The sequence below is a fragment of the Procambarus clarkii genome, chromosome 75 (genome assembly GCF_040958095.1).
Source record: "Procambarus clarkii isolate CNS0578487 chromosome 75, FALCON_Pclarkii_2.0, whole genome shotgun sequence".
Classification (NCBI taxonomy): domain Eukaryota; kingdom Metazoa; phylum Arthropoda; class Malacostraca; order Decapoda; family Cambaridae; genus Procambarus; species Procambarus clarkii.
This window is the reverse complement of record NC_091224.1, coordinates 19,764,193-19,783,446: the sequence shown is the minus strand read 5'-3', so window position 1 is coordinate 19,783,446 and position 19,254 is coordinate 19,764,193. Positions and strand designations below refer to the sequence as shown.

At 47.5% G+C, this 19,254-nt stretch overlaps 1 protein-coding gene across 1 annotated transcript in view; it reads left to right on the top strand.

The window, feature by feature from the left end:
* The first annotated feature begins 9,340 nt into the window (after nucleotides 1-9,340).
* The window catches only part of LOC123747901 (transcription factor Sox-2), a 55,608-nt gene continuing 45,694 nt past the window's right edge, over nucleotides 9,341-19,254 (top strand). The window contains 1 exon segment of the mRNA XM_069313251.1: nucleotides 9,341-11,122. Coding sequence (XP_069169352.1) covers nucleotides 10,548-11,122 — 575 coding nt within the window. The 5' untranslated portion in view covers nucleotides 9,341-10,547.

The following is a 19,254-nucleotide window of genomic DNA, read 5'->3' as shown; positions in this document are numbered from 1 at the left end:
CGGGAAATAGATAACTCTTGTAGGATTGCATCTTGGAGAGAGAGAGAGTTAAATTGCCTAATTTTTCTTTCCTCCTTATAAAGTATTGATTTATTATTTTATATAAATTGAATCTCTGGACGTGTATTTTTTTTTTTTTTACCAATCACTCTTGTATCTTACAGCCGTGTGTGGCTGCTGGAGCTGGGGATTAGGTGACGCCGTGCAAGAAGCGTGGCGTTTGACTTAGGGCAGTCTACCCGCCAACTTGCGAGAGATGGTGGGGGGGAAACTCCTTGAAAGTCGTAAGTACGTCGAAGGCATTCAATTTGGGGGTATTTTCAGTTAATGCGTTAATTGATATATCTAAAACTGTTTGCGAGAAATGCTGGGAAATGATACATGTGATGGAAATGAGGAAACGATAGCATAAATGAGTCGTATGAGTGTTTCCGTGAAGATGTTATTTGTATGAGGATCGAGAGTTCTTAAGGTAAGGGGATAGATTTTCCTTTTGTGTAATCAGAGGTAAACCCGATTTAGGGGGTCTATGTATACTAAGAAATGTGTATATATATATGTCGTACCTAATAGCTAGAATGCACTTCTCGGCCTAATATGCAAGGCCTGATTTGCCTAATAAGCCAAGTTTTCCTGAATTAATATATTTTCTCTAATTTTTTTCTTATGAAATGATAAAGCTACCCTTTTCATTATGTATGAGGTAAATTTTTTTTTATTGAAGTTAAAATTAACGTAGATGTATGACCGAACCTAACCAACCCTACCTAACCTAACCTAACCTATCTTTATAGCTTAGGTTAGTTTAGGTAGCCGAAAAAGTTAGGTTAGGTTAGGTTAGGTAGTCGAAAAACAATTAATTCATGAAAACTTGGCTTATTAGGCAAATTGGGCCTTGCATAGTAGGCTGAGAAGTGCGTTCTGGCTACTAGGTACGACATATATATATATATATATATATATATATATATATATATATATATATATATATATATATATATATATATACCGTTCTTTTTATTTTGAGCGTTTTAACACCAGCACAATTTATTCCATTTTCTGTTTGAGCGATTTATTGATGTATGGAAGCAATTTATTCCCCCATGTTGTATATCAGCATATACAAGTGTATTAACAGTTCAATCCGCCCGGTGTATATTGATTATTAAAGACAAATGTTTGTCCCTGCCTCTGCTGTTACTGAAACTGTTTTTTTTTTTTTACTTTTTTTTATTGAATATGAAAAGTTGCCCAATGAATGAGAAATATTGCCTAGGTCATTCATTGAGTTGTGTTTGTTTGTTTTGTGTTTGCACTTTGATCTATTTCTATATCTATATATTTGTATCTTATAGAGGTATAGAGATCTACCTATAGATCTATAGGTAGTTATCTTGTTATCTAATTGGTATTATCTTATTATTTTTCTTGGTTTTCTTGGTATTTTTCTTCTAATTATTATCTTGGTAGTTATCTAATCTATAGAAGGTTATCTTGAGATGATATCGGGGCTAAGCGTCCCCGCGCCCCGGTCCTCGACCAGGCCTCATTTTTTTTTTGTTACACACACCCCCACTAGGACGTAGCAGCTGTCTAACTCCCAGGTACCTATTTTTACCGCTAGGTGAACAGGTGCATCAGGCTGAACTAAACTTTGCCCATTTGTTTCCGCCATCGCCGGGGATCGAACCCGGAATCTTAGGACTACGAATCCCGACCGCTGATCCTAATCCTAGAAGGCCTAACTCACAGAGCCAGTGTTGATATTCCTTATGACTTAAGTGCGAATCTTAACTTAAAATTTAGATGACTTTAGATTTAGAACTTAAAAAAAACAGTAAATTAGAATTGAATTTCTCATCCTACAAATGATTATCTCAATAATAAATGGAAACTCAATCATTTATTATTACATAATTATTACCTTATATTAGATTGATTGATAAAGATTAAGCCACCCAAGAGGTGGCACGGGCATGAATAGCCCGTAAACCTTATATTAGTTGTTCCAGACTTTATTAATGATTTGGGAATAATGCTAATTATAATAATAAGGCTTAATTATGCAAATTAAATTTACCCCGCTTGTTTATGAAGGTAAACATAGTTACCATTTATTAAACATAATATTTACCATTTATTTACCAAATATTAAATATATTTAAACATTTATATTTAAACATTGTGATTCTATGGCCATGTTAAATATAAATAATATTTAACATTATCACAATGACAATAAAACTGAGCTAAAGATGAACAGCAGAAACAAATAAAAATAATAATAATGGTTAATACTAATACACAGGTGGGTATATACAGAAATATACTCCACGGTATATACAGAAATATACTCCACGGTATATACAGAAATATACTCCACGGTATATACAGAAATATACTCCACGGTATATACAGAAATATACTCCACGGTATATACAGAAATATACTCCACGGTATATACAGAAATATACTTCACGGTATATACAGAAATATACTCCACGGTATATACAGAAATATACTCCACGGTATATACAGAAATATACTCCACGGTATATACAGAAATATACTCCACGGTATATACAGAAATATACTCCACGGTATATACAGAAATATACTTCACGGTATATACAGAAATATACTCCACGGTATATACAGAAATATACTCGTCTTCTTAGTACACATACACTGGGAGTATACTTCAATCATGGACTATGGGCCTGACGGCTGAGTGGACAGCGCTCGGCATTCGTAGTCGTAAGGTTCCGGGTTCGATCCCCGATGGAGGTGGGGAAACAAATGGGCAGAGTTTTTTTGTCTTCCTGATGCCCGCTGTTCACCTAGCAGTAAAATAGGTACCTGGGAGTTAGACAGCTGTCACGGGCTGCTTCCTGGGGGGTGGAGGCCTGGTCGAGGACCGGGCCGCGGGGACGCTAAGCCTCGATATCATCTCAAGATAACCTCAAGATATGGTCAGGACTAAGCGACACTCACAAGTTGGCCAATAAGCTGTTTTTGTTTGTTGGTATAGATTCAGCTACTCGGTTCCAAGTAGCACGGGCTATGGTGAGCCCCGTAGTGGACTTACCTGGCACGGGAGCGGGGCAAGTAGCACGGGCTATGGTGAGCCCGTAGTGGACTTACCTGGCACAGGAGCGGGGCAAGTAGCACGGGCTATGGTGAGCCCGTGGTGGACTTACCTGGCACAGGAGCGGGGCAAGTAGCACGGGCTATGGTGAGCCCGTAGTGGACTTACCTGGCACGGGAGCGGGGCAAGTAGCACGGGCTATGGTGAGCCCGTAGTGGACTTACCTGGCACAGGAGCGGAACTGTGTCAATAAACTGTTGTGGTGGGCCTTAATAACCCTCCATAGGTTAAGAAGCCTTAATTATGTCCAACTCCGGTCAATAATAAGGTCATTACACTACACAGAGAAATCATACGAACCGGGGGGAGGGGGGGGGGGTAGAAATAGCCTAAGCTACTAAGCTTAGGCTATTTCTTTTGATAACTTAGGCTTAGGCTAAGCTAAGCCTAAGTATTCAAGAGAGAACTGGATAAGCACCTGCAAAGGATACCTGATCAACCAGGCTGTGACTCATACATCAGGCTGCGAGCAGCCGCGTCTAACAGCCTGGTTGATCAGTCCAGCAATCAGGAGGCCTGGTCGACGACCGGGCCGCGGGGACGCTAAGCCCCGGAAGCACCTCAAGGTAATCAAAGTAAGCCTAAGCTATCCCTTTGAGATGTATTTCTTATCTCAATAAACATACTTGAACTTGAATCACACGAACGTGATTATATCAAGGAACAAATCCACAGAAGCCTCGATTAGGATTCGAACCTATGAGCTGAGGTTTTCTTTTTTTTTCCCCCCAGACGCATAAGTTCGATCCGTCAACAGGGCTCCGGTGGATCTGTTCAATAATGATGTTGATAACGAGAAATATTAACAGAGTGAACGACATTTAACATTAATTAATACCACCACTAACGCTTAATAATGGTAACTGTGATTACGTTATCGAGAACAATATGAACATGGGTGGCAATAACACCTTTGTGAATAACGCCATGAAGAACAAGAACACTAAGAACAAGAACACTAAGAACAAGAACACTAAGAACAAGAACACCAAGAACAAGAACACTTAGAACAAGAACACTAAGATCAAGAACACTAAGAACAAGAACACTAAGAACAAGAACACTAAGAGCAAGAACACTAAGAACAAGAACACTTAGAACAAGAACACTAAGAACAAGAACACTAAGAACAAGAACACTAAGGACAAGAACACCAAGAACAAGAACACTTAGAACAAGAACACCAAGAACAAGAACACTATAGAGAACAATAACACCACGAACAATAACACCAAGAACAAGAACACTATAGAGAACAATAACACCACGAACAATAACACCAAGAACAAGAACACTATAGAGAACAATAACACCAATCGAGAACAATAACTACAACAATAACACCATCCCCCCCCCCTCCTCTCCGAATCTGTGTAACAAACACATTTTGTTGTAGAATTCAACGCCTTGCCAAAAACACCTCATTAGAATTCAACTCCGTAACGAGGTGACAGTTGGAATACGTTTTAAACCGGTACAGGGAAGCTTCAACGGTTTTTTTATTTAATTTTTTAAATTTTTAGAATGCTAAATTTCCATTTGGGTCTAATTTGAATTTGAAGGTGATTTGAATTTGTAGGTGATTGGAATTTGAAGGTGATTTGAATATGAAGGTGATTTGAATTTGAAGGTGATTTGAATTTGAAGGTGATTGGAATTTGAAGGTGATTGGAATTTGGAGGTTATATTTATTTTGAAAGTGATTGGAACAAAGGACTAGATTTGATTTATAACGTAATTTGGATTTGAATATCGATTTAAAAATTTGAACTTGATTTAAATTTAAAAGGTTGATTGTAATTTAAACGTGGTTTGAATTTGAAATATATATTTTTTTTTAACTATTTAAATTTGAACGTAATTGCGTTTTATAAAACGTGAGTTTTAATTTATATATTTTTTGGACGTGATGTTGATCTATACGCGATTTTTATTTGTTTATTTTTTTTGCGTTGATATTTGTGCTTTTCATAATAGATATCGGTAATCTGATTCAGAAACTCGTATCAAACTGATAGGAAGATTAATTACGATAACAGCTATAAAAGCATTATAATAACAGCATAATAATGTCCATGTATATATATATATATATATATATATATATATATATATATATATATATATATATATATATATATATATATATATATATATATATATGTTATGCTCTGGAGAGGCTAGGCTAAATTTGTTTCGTTTTGGTCAGAATATTTAGGTTAGGTTAGGTTAGGTTAGGTTAGGTTAGGTTAGGTTAGGTTAGGTTAGGTTAGGTTAGGTTTATTCATTTGGAGGGGGGGGGGCAGGATAGATTAGCTTACAATAGGCTTAGTTTAACAGTGTGACTTGCTGAAGTAAACATAACCTACGCCTGGTAGTGCTGCCGATGGCGTCACTCCAGTAACACGCGCCCAAACTGTTGTACCGGCAAATTATAAGTTGGTTATATTTGGTTATATAACATTAGGCGCCAGGAGACTGAAGAGGACAGCACACGAGGAAACTACCTCCTTACAACGACACCTAACCTAACTACGGAGGCCTACCTCCGTAGGCCCACCACCTACATATATTTCTCTTAACACACACATACACACATCCCCCAGGAAGCAGCTCCGTAGCAGCTGTCTAACTCCCTGGTACCTATTTACTGCTAGTAAAGAGGCTCTGACGGCTCAAACTACGCTAACAACTATTAAATCGCTGTACACAACCTACGTGAGACCAGCAGTAGAGTATGCCGCCACCATCTTAAACAAAATGCATAAAAAAACTCGAAATGGTTTAGAAGATTACGACGAGGCTCGTCCCAGAATTGCGAGGAATAGGAGTATGAAGAGAGACTGAAAGAAATAAACCTGACGACGCTAAAATAGAGGAGAGAAAGAGAGAGAGACATGATAGAGACATATAAAATACTTACGGGGATTGACAGTGGAAAAAGAGCAAATGTTCACAATGACAATTGAACCAGAGGGCAGAGATGGAGGCTTGAGACTCTTTTAAGATTCAAAGAGATGCTAGAGAGTGGAGTGAGAGCACTCTCTCTCTAGAGTGCTAGAGAGTGTTCTTATAGCATAAGATTACTGAGAAAAATGGAATGAACCAAAGTAACAGCTTACAGATCCAAACTCCATTCAAAATTTTATTAGATATGATAGAAAAATAGGTCTGAAGGAAGGAATTATCAGGGGGAAAGCGCTCAGCCATTACGACAATATAGCACTGGGTTAGGATAAGGATTTGGGATGGGACGGGGTGTAGAAGGAATGGTACCCCAACCACTTATGGACGGTCGAGGGGATTGAACACCGACCTGCATGAAGCAAGACCGTCGCTCTACCGTCCAGCTCAAGTGGTTGTCATTGCATTTAACATCCAGCGGATGGAATGGCAGGGTCCAAGAGCTAAGGCCCGACCATAACCCGTGCTACGGAATAGCTACGAAAGTGAAGGGAAGGCGGAGAATATGAGAAGAGGGAATAAAGATGAAAAAAAATAGGAAAAAGAATAGGATTAGTGAGGAGAGAATGATTGAGAAGAGAGAGAAAAGGAGGATGAGAGATTATGAAAAGGATTTGGGGAGGGGGAAGGAAAGTAGGTAAGGTGTAGGGAAAGGGCGTAAGAGGTAAAGAGAAGAAAGGGAAGAGGTAAAAGGGGTAAGAGAAAGGGGTGGGCAGAGGAGAAAGAAAAGGGAGGGGTAATGGGTACAGAAAGGGAAAAGGGTAGATGAAAGGTGCTGTGGAGGCGGTGAAAAGGAGCTAAGGGGTAAGGGAAAAGGGGAGGGAAAGAGAAAGAAAAAAAATGGGGTGTATGAAAAGGTCATTCAAGCGATGAATAATGGCCGGCCTACCTATGGGTGTATACATATACGTAGTATATGTATACATAGCCCCGTGGTGCCTATGTGTGACTGAATATGTATACGTATGATTACTGGGTCCTGTTGCTACTGAGCATGCGCGAATGTATTTTATACATTCGCATGTTATACATTATACATGTATTGTATACATTCGCGTGTGTGTATTTACTATTTGTGCCTGCAGAAGCTCTTAGCTCTTGGATCCCGACTTTCTAACCATCTATATTTTTTCTTTTGTTATATCTAGTACATATATATTTCTCTCTAACACACACATACACACATCCCCCAGGAAGTAGCTCCGTAGCAGCTGTCTAACTCCCTGGTACCTATTTACTGCTAGGTGAACAGGAACATCAAGGTGAAAGAAACTCTCCTTATTTGTTTCCGCCTCGGTCGGGAATCGAACCCGGGCCCCTAAGGACTTAAGACTCCCGAGCGATGTCCGCTCAACCGCGAGCTCAATTTGTGTGTATGTGCCTGTGTGTGTGTGTGTGTGTGTGTGTGTGTGTGTGTGTGTGTGTGTGTGTGTGTGTGTGTGTGTGTGTGTGTGTGTGTGTGTGTGCCTGTGTGTGTGCGTGTGTGTGTGTGTATGTGCCTGTGTGTGTGCGTGTGTGTGTGTATGTGCCTGTGTGTGTGTGTGTGTGTGTGTGTGTGTGTGTGTGTGTGTGTGTGTGTGTGTGTGTGTGTGTGTGTGTGTGCCTGTGTGTGGGTGTGTGTGTGTGTGTGTGTGTGTGTGTGTGTGTGTGTGTGTGTGTGTGTGTGTGTGTGTGTGTATGTGCCTGTGTGTGTGTGTGTGTGTATGTGCCTGTGTGTGTGCGTGTGTGTGTGTATGTGCCTGTGTGTGTGTGTGTTTTGAATGTTGAACATTTACATGTGTACGCGTTGTACATATGTGACCATGAATGGAGGTTGTATATATGTGCACGTTCGCGTGAAAGTATATGTACGTTTCCGTGTGCATAAATATGTTTTGTACATGTGCGTGCGTGTGTGTATATTTTCAACGCTTATTAGGCCAGCCAGGAAGATCGTTAGTGAGCACACGCACACACACACACACACACTCACACACACACACACACACACACACACACACACACGCACACACACACACACACACACACACACACACACAGACACACTCACACACGCACACACACACACACACACGGCCCCAGCATAGAGCCCGTACCTTGTCAAGCACAAAACGAAGCTGGAAATAGTTCAGAGGTATGCCACAAGGCTAGTCCCAGAACTAAGAGGCATGAGTTACGAGGAAAGGCTGCGTGAAATGCACCTTACGTCGCTGGAAGACAGAAGAGCTCGGGGAGACATGATCATCACATCGAAAATCTTCAAGGGGAATTGACAGGGTAGACAAGGACGGATTATATGACACTGGCGGTACGCGAACAAGGGGACACAGGTGGAAGCTGAGTACCCAAATGAGCCACAGAGACATTAGAAAGAACTTTTTCAGTGTCAGAGTAGTTAGTAAATGGAATGCATTAGGCAGTGATGTGGTGGAGGCTGACTCCATACACAGTTTCAAGTGTAGATATGATAGAGCCCAATAGGCTCAAGAATCTGTTCACCAGTTGACTAACGGTTGAGAGCCGGGACCAAAGAGCCAGAGCTCAACCCCCGCGCAAGCACAACTAGGTGAGTACAGACCCACCTTAGTTGAGACAGCGTCTTCCAGCGGCCATTGTGTGAAAGATTATCGTTTGGCCTGAATAAATTACTTGTTGCTGTGATTTATTTATATATATGCCCATTGTCGCTGGATTCACTGGCCCGTCGGTAGTTACAATTCTTTATGTTGACCTCGGACCCCACTTCGAATCCCCGAGGCCGGCCTCTCTCTACTCACGAAGAATAAACTAGCAAATTCCTCGCTCTAGGCACCCCCTGTGATTACACGAACCATCATAAGATTTAAATTTTAAGTGCCCATTTTATTTACTAACCCCCTAATTAAGCTGGGAAAATTGGTGGATGGAATCGGGCACAAGTTTCAGAAATTCAATTTTGAGGCGGAGTTGTACACGTCGCCCCATTGGCTGGCGCAAAAACTGATTTCGTGACGTCACGCAGGTGGGCGGGGCCCGCCTGAGAGGTGGGCGGGGCCTCGTGGGACCTGACTTGGGAGTTAGCTCGACATTCCTCTATCCTGTAGTACAAGGCTCGGCGGGTCCCGACCCTTGTATTATCCGAGCCAGTGATAACCGGAGAAGCGAAGTATAAGGTGCGAAAGGCAGGGATAGAAGGCTAGAGGCGAGTAGAAAGAAATATAGATGGTGGGATAGCGGCGTGTGGCAGTGTCGGGGGGAGGGAGGGAGAGGAGGGAGTGAGTTGCCAGCGAGAGTCGGCGGCCGCAGCTCAGCGCGGTCTAGCCTTCAGTGGCGGTCAGTAGTCGAGGAAATTCATAAAAATTGTAAATCTTTCCACCGTGAATATGGCGCCATGAAGTTGTTTGCCGCCGCCCCCCTCGCTGTTCAGGACGCACGGCTAGTTCGCCCGGCCTCGCCTCTCTCTCTCTCCGCCCAAGAATGAAGGCGATGTCTTAGTGAGTGGAGGATATCCGCCCTCAGCCCCGCCGCGGATATCATAAACCAGATATCAAGTTCCGATAGCCGAGGAGGAGGCGGGAAGTACGACGGCAGAGGAGGTGACTCGAGTGAATTACGTTATCCGCAAAAGCCTACCGGACTCTCCGCGGAAAGGAATTCCTTTCCGCAGATCGGGTGGAAAAGGGAACCTCAGGCGGCCATCTTTCCCGCGGAAGATCGGAGAGTGCAGTAAGAGTGGAGGAAGGGGGATAATAAGGTCCATATAGAGCCGTGTGTGTATAGGTATGTAAGATTCTTCCCTTCCACACGAATTTTGTACAAGTACTCCATGCGGAGACCCTCCGTGCCTAATACCAGTAGAAAAATGTGATTGGCCCGCCCCCTTGTGTGACGTCACGACCGGGCGTCGTCCCATTGGCCGGAGGGCCGTTGGGGGAGGGGCGAGGCGCGCGCTGATTGGCCAGTCTGCGTGGCTGGTGGAGTCTAGTCAATCGATAACACATCCCGAGTCGGAGCCAAATTAAAGGTAAATAATAGACGGCTTTCACAGTGAACGGACGTGTATAGAGCGCGCTCTGTTGTGCTATTCATGTGACCCGAGTTACTCCAGCGACAATACGGTGAATAGTGTAGAGTGAAGACAACAAGTGGTACTGTACTCGCTAACTACCCTTGCAGGCCAGTTGCGACCACTAACAACTCCGCGCTGGCTCTAACAACCACGTGTGAATTCAGTGCTGACGCGGCCTCTGCCACCAAGGAAGCCACCATTGCCGGCGTCACGTCGTACAGTGCCCTGGCGTCGGGCGCTGACCAGCTGACGGCGGTGGAGGGAGCCAGGAGCGTGTGGGAACGCCGGTGGCGTAGCAGCGGCAGACACGAGTCCTTGAGCTACAAGGAACCGCGGGAAGCCGCCACCCTGGATTACTACACCAGCGCGGCGCTCAAGCCCTCCAGCATGCTGACCCTCGACCCGCCAGACCTCAAGGGCGGCAGCTTACACTCGGCGCATCTCCCGCCCCACACCACCCACTCCCACTCCGTGCCCCACGGACACCACAACTCCCACTCCCACACCTACTCCCTCTCTCACCACTCCTCTCTCACCTCCCTCAACTCCTCTCTGACCTCCTCCCTCTCCAGCCCCTCCCTGGCCTCCGTCGGCACGCTGAGCGCCCACTCCCCGCCCCAGACACACGTCCCCACACCCACCAACAACAACAACAACAACAACAACACCAGCAACAGCAATAGCAACAGCACCAGCAACAGCAGCAACAGCAAGAGCAGTGCGTCGTCGTCCAGCGCCGCGGCCGAGCGGGTCAAGCGCCCCATGAACGCCTTCATGGTATGGTCCAGAGGCCAGAGGCGCAAAATGGCGCAGGAAAACCCCAAAATGCACAATTCGGAGATCTCCAAACGCCTCGGGGCCGAGTGGAAGCTGCTCTCCGAGACGGAAAAGAGACCGTTCATCGACGAGGCCAAGAGACTGAGGGCGGTCCACATGAAAGAGCACCCTGACTACAAGTACAGGTACAGCCCGAACCTTAGCCATGAAACCCCATCAGTGGCAAGCTTAAGCAGCCGACTCACAGGCCCAAACAACCCTCCTCACCCGCCCCCCCTTTTCTCACAATTGTCCTCCTACCACTAATAAGTGATGATAATTGGCGTCATTCTTAAAGATCTTTCCTGCGGACTTCGCGGTTTTTTCATTTGCGTGCAGCAAAGTTCTGTGTCATTTTCATTCTCTTGCTTTTCCAGTAATTCGTCAGTTATTTTCATGTTTTTTTTTGGCCGTGTTGCTAACGCAAAAGCATCATTTTTATTGGTTGGTGCGGAGGAAGTTGTAATTATCACTATAAAAAACCAATTACTTTAAAAAAAAAGTTGTGATAGTAGTTCAGTCCCCCCTCAAACAAATCACCTTTTTTTAGACCTTTGCTTTGACAAGGGGAAACAAACCAAAATAATAACAATAAACATTAGCCCACGATTCAAATCAAAGATAGTTGTATATATATACATTTTTTGTGTAGTTTTTTTTTTTTGGTACTATATATATATTTATATACATATTGGAGGGTCCCATTGGAGACCTGTCCATCCATTCCATCCTCTCAACTGCAGGAAGTGTGAGATTAAACGCCATAGCTCCCACAGAAGGGGTCATTCACGGTTACCGTTGGGCTTTTTCGTTACCAATGTTGTGTGTGGTGTGAGTGTGAGTGTGTGTGTGTGAGTGTGAGTGTGTGGCTTGAATACTTTGTTTTTTTTAAATCTTTTGTTATCTTCTTCTTTTTCTTCTTCCTGTGTCTTCTGGTGTGTGTATATATATATATTTTTTACGTTAAAACGCGTAGCGTAATTCTGTGATGGTAACTTTGCTGTTGTTACTGTGATGGAGCGCTGTGACGGTGATGGAGCGCTGTGACGGTGCTGTTACTGTGATGGGGTGCTGTTACTGTGATGGAGCGCTGTGACGGTGATGGGGCGCTGTGGCGGTGATGGGGCGCTGTGACGGTGCTGTTACTGTGATGGAGCGCTGTGACGGTGATGGGGCGCTGTGGCGGTGCTGTTACTGTGATGGAGCGCTGTGACGGTGATGGGGCGCTGTGGCGGTGCTGTTACTGTGATGGAGCACTGTGACGGTGTTGTTACTGTGATGGAGCGCTGTGACGGTGATGGGGCGCTGTGGCGGTGCTGTTACTGTGATGGAGCACTGTGACGGTGTTGTTACTGTGATGGAGCGCTGTGACGGTGCTGTTACTGTGATGGAGCGCTGTGACGGTGCTGTTACTGTGATGGAGCGCTGTGACGGTGCTGTTACTGTGATGGAGCGCTGTGACGGTGATGTTACTGTGATGAGCGCTGTGACGGTGCTGTTACTGTGATGGGGTGCTGTTACTGTGATGGAGCGCTGTGACGGTGATGGGACGCTGTGGCGGTGCTGTTACTGTGATGGAGCGCTGTGACGGTGCTGTTACTGTGATGGGGTGCTGTTACTGTGATGGAGCGCTGTGACGGTGCTGTTACTGTGATGGGGTGCTGTTACTGTGATGGAGCGCTGTGACGGTGCTGTTACTTTGATGGAGCGCTGTGACGGTGCTGTTACTGTGATGGAGCGCTGTGACGGTGTTGTTACTGTGATGAGCGCTGTGACGGTGCTGTTACTGTGATGGAGCGCTGTGGCGGTGCTCTTGTTACTGTGATGGAGCGCTGTGACGGTGCTGTTACTGTGATGGAGCGCTGTGACGGTGTTGTTACTGTGATGGAGCATTGTGACGGTGCTGTTACTGTGATGGGGCGATGTGACGGTGCTGTTACTGTGATGGAGCGCTGTGACGGTGCTGTTACTGTGATGGGGCGTTGTTGTTACTGTGATGGAGCGCTGTGACGGTGCTGTTACTGTGATGGAGCGCTGTGACTGTGTTGTTACTGCGATGGAGCGCTGTGACGGTGCTGTTACTGTGACGGTGTTGTTACTGTGACGGAGCGCTGTGACTGTGTTGTTACTGCGATGGAGCGCTGTGACGGTGTTGTTACTGTGACGGTGCTGTTACTGTGACGGAGCGCTGTGGCGGTGCTGTTGTTACTGTGATGGAGCGCTGTGACTGTGTTGTTACTGTGATGGAGCGCTGTGACGGTGCTGTTACTGTGACGGTGTTGTTACTGTGACGGAGCGCTGTGACTGTGTTGTTACTGTGATGGAGCGCTGTGACGGTGCTGTTACTGTGACGGAGCGCTGTGGCGGTGCTGTTGTTACTGTGATGGAGCGCTGTGACTGTGTTGTTACTGTGATGAGCGCTGTGACGATGCTGTTACTGTGACGGTGTTGTTACTGTGACTGTGTTGTTGCTGTGGCGGTGCTGTTGTTACTGTGATGAAGCGCTGTGACGGTGCTGTTACTGTGATGGAGCGCTGTGACGGTGCTGTTACTGTGACGGTGTTGTTACTGTGATGAGCGCTGTGACGGTGTTTTTACTGTGATGAGCGCTGTGACGGTGTTGTTACTGTGATGAGCGCTGTGACGGTGTTGTTACTGTGATGAGCGCTGTGACGGTGTTGTTACTGTGATGAGCGCTGTGGCGGTGCTGTTACTGTGATGAGCGCTGTGACGGTGTTGTTACTGTGATGAGCGCTGTGACGGTGTTGTTACTGTGATGAGCGCTGTGACGGTGCTGTTACTGTGATGAGCGCTGTGACGGTGCTGTTACTGTGATGGAGCGCTGTGACGGTGTTGTTACTGTGATGAGCGCTGTGACGGTGTTGTTACTGTGATGAAGCGCTGTGACGGTGCTGTTACTGTGATGGAGCGCTGTGATGGTGCTGTTACTGTGATGGAACGCTGTACTCACCTAGTACAGTTACTGTGATGGAGCGCTGTGACGGTGCTGTTACTGTGATGGAGCGCTGTGACGTTGTTACTGTGATGGAGCGCTGTGACGGTGTTGTTACTGTGACGGCGGTATTACTGTGACGGTGTTGTTACTGTGATGGAGCGCTGTGACGGTGTTTTTACTGTGATGGAGCGCTGTGACGGTGCTGTTACTGTGATGGAGCGCTGTGACGGTGCTGTTACTGTGATGGAGTGCTGTGACGGTGCTGTTACTGTGATGGAGCGCTGTGACGGTGCAGCTACTGTGACGGTGTTGTTACTGTGATGGAGCGCTGTGATGGTGCTGTTACTGTGACGGTGTTGTTATTGTGATGGAGCGCTGTTACTGTGACGGTGCTGTTACTGTGATGGAGCGCTGTGACGGTGCTGTTACTGTGATGAGCGCTGTGACGGTGCTGTTACTGTGATGGAGCGCTGTGACGGTGCTGTTACTGTGATGGTGTTGTTACTGTGATGGTGTTGTTACTGTGATGAGCGCTGTGACGGTGCTGTTACTGTGATGGAGCGCTGTGACGGTGCTGTTACTGTGATGGAGCGCTGTGACGGTACTGTTACTGTGACGGTGTTGTTACTGTGATGGAGCGCTGTGACCGTGTTGTTACTGTGATGGAGCGCTGTGACGGTGTTGTTACTGTGATGGTGCTGTTACTGTGATGGAGCGCTGTGACGGTGCTGTTACTGTGATGGAGCGCTGTGACGGTGCTGTTACTGTGATGGAGCGCTGTGATGGTGTTGTTACTGTGATGGAGCGCTGTGACGGTGTTGTTACTGTGATGGAGCGCTGTGACGGTGTTGTTACTGTGATGGAGCGCTGTGACGGTGCCGTTACTGTGACGGTGTTGTTACTGTGATAGAGCGCTGTGACAGTGCTGTTACTGTGATGGAGCGCTGTGACGGTGCAGCTACTGTAATGGAGCGCTGTGACGGTGCAGCTACTGTGATGGAGCGCTGTGACGGTGCAGCTACTGTGATGGAGCGCTGTGACGGTGCTGCAGCTACTGTGATGGAGCGCTTTGACGGTGCAGCTACTGTGATGGAGGGCTGTGACGGTGATGTTACTGTGATGGAGCGCTGTGACGGTGCAGCTACTGTGATGGTTACACTCTGTGTTGTGTGTGTGTGACGGGTGACGCTTCCCTTGTTACCGTAATCTATATCTATCTGTAACAAGCTTTAGTGGGTGACGGTGGTGGTGGTAGTGTGGTGGTAGTGTGGTGGTAGTGTGGTGGTGGTAGTGTGGTGGCAGTGTGGTGGTAGTGGTGGTGGTGGTAGTGTGGTGGCAGTGTGGCACTAGCAAAGGGGGTCCCAGCCACACTGTAACCCCTAGTGTGTGCGTGTGTGTATGTGTGTGTGTGTGTGTGTGTGTGTGTGTGTGTGTGTGTGTGTGCGTGTGTGTGTGTGTGTGTGTGTGTGTGTGTGTGTGTGTGTGTGTGTGTGTGTGTGTGTAAAGACACGACTATTAGGACCTCTGGCTGGCCACATTACTACCATTCCCCACCAACCAATCACCCCATTCGTCTGCTGCTCTCTCTCCCTCTTCAGCCAGAAACCTCCCTTAGGCAAGCCCCCCCCCCTTCCCCTTAACCTCCCTTTCCCTCAGACCACCGCCAGAAGGTAAATAACATCTCTTGCCTATTTAGCTAAATAGCCAAATGGGAGGTTTCAGGAGACTATAATTACTTTCGACCCATTAAAATAACCAAATGGGAGGTTTCAGTCTATAATTACTTTTGACCCCATTAAAAATAGCCAAATTGGAGGTTTCAGTCTATAATTACTTTTGAACCCATTAAAAACAGCCAAATGGGAGGTTTCAGTAGTCTATAATTACTTTTGACCCCCATTAAAAATAGCCAAATGGGAGGTTCCAGGAGTCTATAATTACTTTTGAACCCATTAAAAATAGCCAAATGGGAGGTTTCAGTAGTCTATAATTACTTTTAACCCCATTAATAATAGCCTAATGGGAGGTTTCAGGAATCTATGTACAACTCTGGTATCCCCCATTTTTTTTCTCTCAATGGCGCGAAATCACACTCTTTTAAATTTCATGTATAAATTGCCTTTGTGTGTGTTTGTATATTAGGGGCTTCTGGGCGCTTCTCACACTTCCTTAAGTGAGTGATTCCACGCACCTTTGCTTCGCCTTACTTTAAGTATTGTATAACTTTTCTGTATTAAAATTTATTACTGTATTCCATAGCATCTAAGACGGATATCTATCTCTGTGTACTCACCTAGTTGTGTTTGCGGGGGTTGAGCTCTGGCTCTTTGGTCCCGCCTCTCAACCGTCAACACACACACAGCTCTGTGTGTGTGTGTGTGTGTGTGTGTGTGTGTGTGTGTGTGTGTGTGTGTGTGTGTGTGTGTGTGTGTGTGTGTGTGTGTGGATTCACCTAGTTGTGCTTGCGGGGGTTGAGCTCTGCTCTTTCAGCCCGCCTCTCAACTGTCAGTTAATCAACTGTTACTAACTACTAAATTTTTTTTCCACACACACACACACACACACAGCCAGGAAGCAGGCCGTAACAGCTGGCTAGCTCCCTATTTAGTGCTAGGTAACAGGGGGCATTAGGTTGAAAGAAACTCTGCCCATTGTTTCTCGCCGGCCTTGGGAATCGAACGTCGACCCGCAGAGGGGTATGTGTGTGTGTGTGTCATTTGATGTTGTTATTCTGTGATTTATGGCCGTTGTTGTAACAAGCGTTCTATGCACTCATACGAACACAAGCATGCACACACACACACGCACGCACACGCACGCACACGCACACACACACACATACCACTAGGCTAGTCCCAGAACTAAGAGGCATGAGTTACGAGGAAAGGCTGCGTGAAATGCGCCTCACGTCGCTGGAAGACCGGAAAGGTCGAGGAGACATGATCACTACCTACAAAATTCTCAGAGGAATTTTTTGGGTAGATAAAGATAAACTGTTTAACACGAGTGGAACACGAACAAGGGGTCACAGGTGGAAACTGAGTACCCACATGAGCCACAAGGACGTTAGAAAGAAATTTTTCAGTGTCAGAGTAGTTAAGACCAGATTGATGAGTTGATCCTAGAGGTAGGCCTAAGGGATATAGTTTGGCCGCGGGTCAATCAATCTGTAGTTACTGGCAAATCACTCATTAGAGGTTTAATTGAGGAATAGTCATTCAGTTACTAGCAAATTGGTTATCATGGAGAACTAGCGAATTGGTTATCAAGGATAACTAGCGAATTGGTTATCAAGGATAACTAGCGAATTGGTTATCGGGGGGGGGGGGGGAATATAGCAAGCTAATAATTGTCGTGAATAGGATTTGAGGAGAATTGAATATTCCGTGAATGATTTTTGTTTGATTGATGGCTGGTTGAAGGGGGGGAGGTTGAAGTCTCCTTGTTGGTGAAAACGACGGGTCGTGGTTCGCTGCTACCGCTACTGTCCGCTACAGGACGTAAATATGTCCGCTACCACCATCCTCGCTACTAGCGTCGACGGCTACCACCATCCTCGCTACCAGCGTCGACGGCTACCACCATCCTCGCTACCAGCGTCGACGGCTACCACCATCCTCGCTACCAGCGTCGACGGCTACCACCATCCTCGCTACCAGCGTCGACGGCTACCACCATCCTCGCTACCAGCGTCGACGGCTACCACCATCCTCGCTACCAGCGTCGACGGCTACCACCATCCTCGCTACCAGCGTCGACGGCTACCACCATCCTCGCTACCAGCGTCGACGGCTACCACCATCCTCGCTACCAGCGTCGACGGCTACCACCATCCTCGCTACCAGCGTCGACGGCTACCACCATCCTCGCTACTAGCGTCGACGGCTACCACCGTCGACAGCTACCACCGTCGACAGCTACCACCGCCGACAGCTACCACCGCCGACAGCTACCACCGCCGACAGCTACCACCGTCGACAGCTACCACCGCCGACAGCTACCACCGTCGACAGCTACCACCGCCGACAGCTACCACCGTCGACAGCTACCACCGCCGACAGCTACCACCGCCGACAGCTACCACCGCCGACAGCTACCACCGTCGACAGCTACCACCGCCGACAGCTACCACCGTCGACAGCTACCACCGCCGACAGCTACCACCGTCGACAGCTACCACCGCCGACAGCTACCACCGCCGACATCTACCACCGCCGACATCTACCACCGCCGACAGCTACCACCGCCGACAGCTACCACCGCCGACAGCTACCACCGCCGACAGCTACCACTGCCGACAGCTACCACCGCCGACAGCTACCACCGCCGACAGCTACCACTGCCGACAGCTACCACCGCCGACAGCTACCACCGCCGACAGCTACCACCGCCGACAGCTACCAACGCCGACAGCTACCAACGCCGACAGCTACCAACGCCGACAGCTACCTGCGCCGACAGCTACCACCGCCGACAGCTACCACCGCCGACAGCTACCACCGCCGACAGCTACCACCGCCGACAGCTACCACCGCCGACAGCTACCACCGCCGACAGCTACCAACGCCGACAGCTACCAACGCCGACAGCTACCTGCGCCGACAGCTACCACCGCCGACAGCTACCAACGCCGACAGCTACCAACGCCGACAGCTACCTGCGCCGACAGCTACCAACGCCGACAGCTACCAACGCCGACAGCTACCAACGCCGACAGCTACCAACGCCGACAGCTACCAGCGCCGACAGCTACCAGCGCCGACAGCTACCACCGCCGACAGCTACCACCGCCGACAGCTACCACCGCCGACAGCTACCACCGCCGACAGCTACCACCGTCGACAGCTACCACCGCCGACAGCTACCAACGCCGACAGCTACCAGCGCCGACAGCTACCAGCGCCGACAGCTACCAACGCCGACAGCTACCAACGCCGACAGCTACCAGCGCCGACAGCTACCAGCGCCGACAGCTACCAACGCCGACAGCTACCACCGCCGACAGCTACCACCGCCGACAGCAACCACCGCCGACAGCTACCACCGTCGACAGCTACCACCGCCGACAGCTACCACCGCCGACAGCTACCACCGTCGACAGCTACCACCGCCGACAGCTACCACCGCCGACAGCAACCACCGCCGACAGCTACCACCGTCGACAGCTACCACCGCCGACAGCTACCACCGCCGACAGCTACCACCGTCGACAGCTACCAGCGCCGACTGCTACCACCGCCGACAGCTACCACCAAGGACCGTTCGGTTGTCTATAGATTCTCTGTCCGTTCGAATTTACCGTCTCTCTGTCCCCTATTCCTG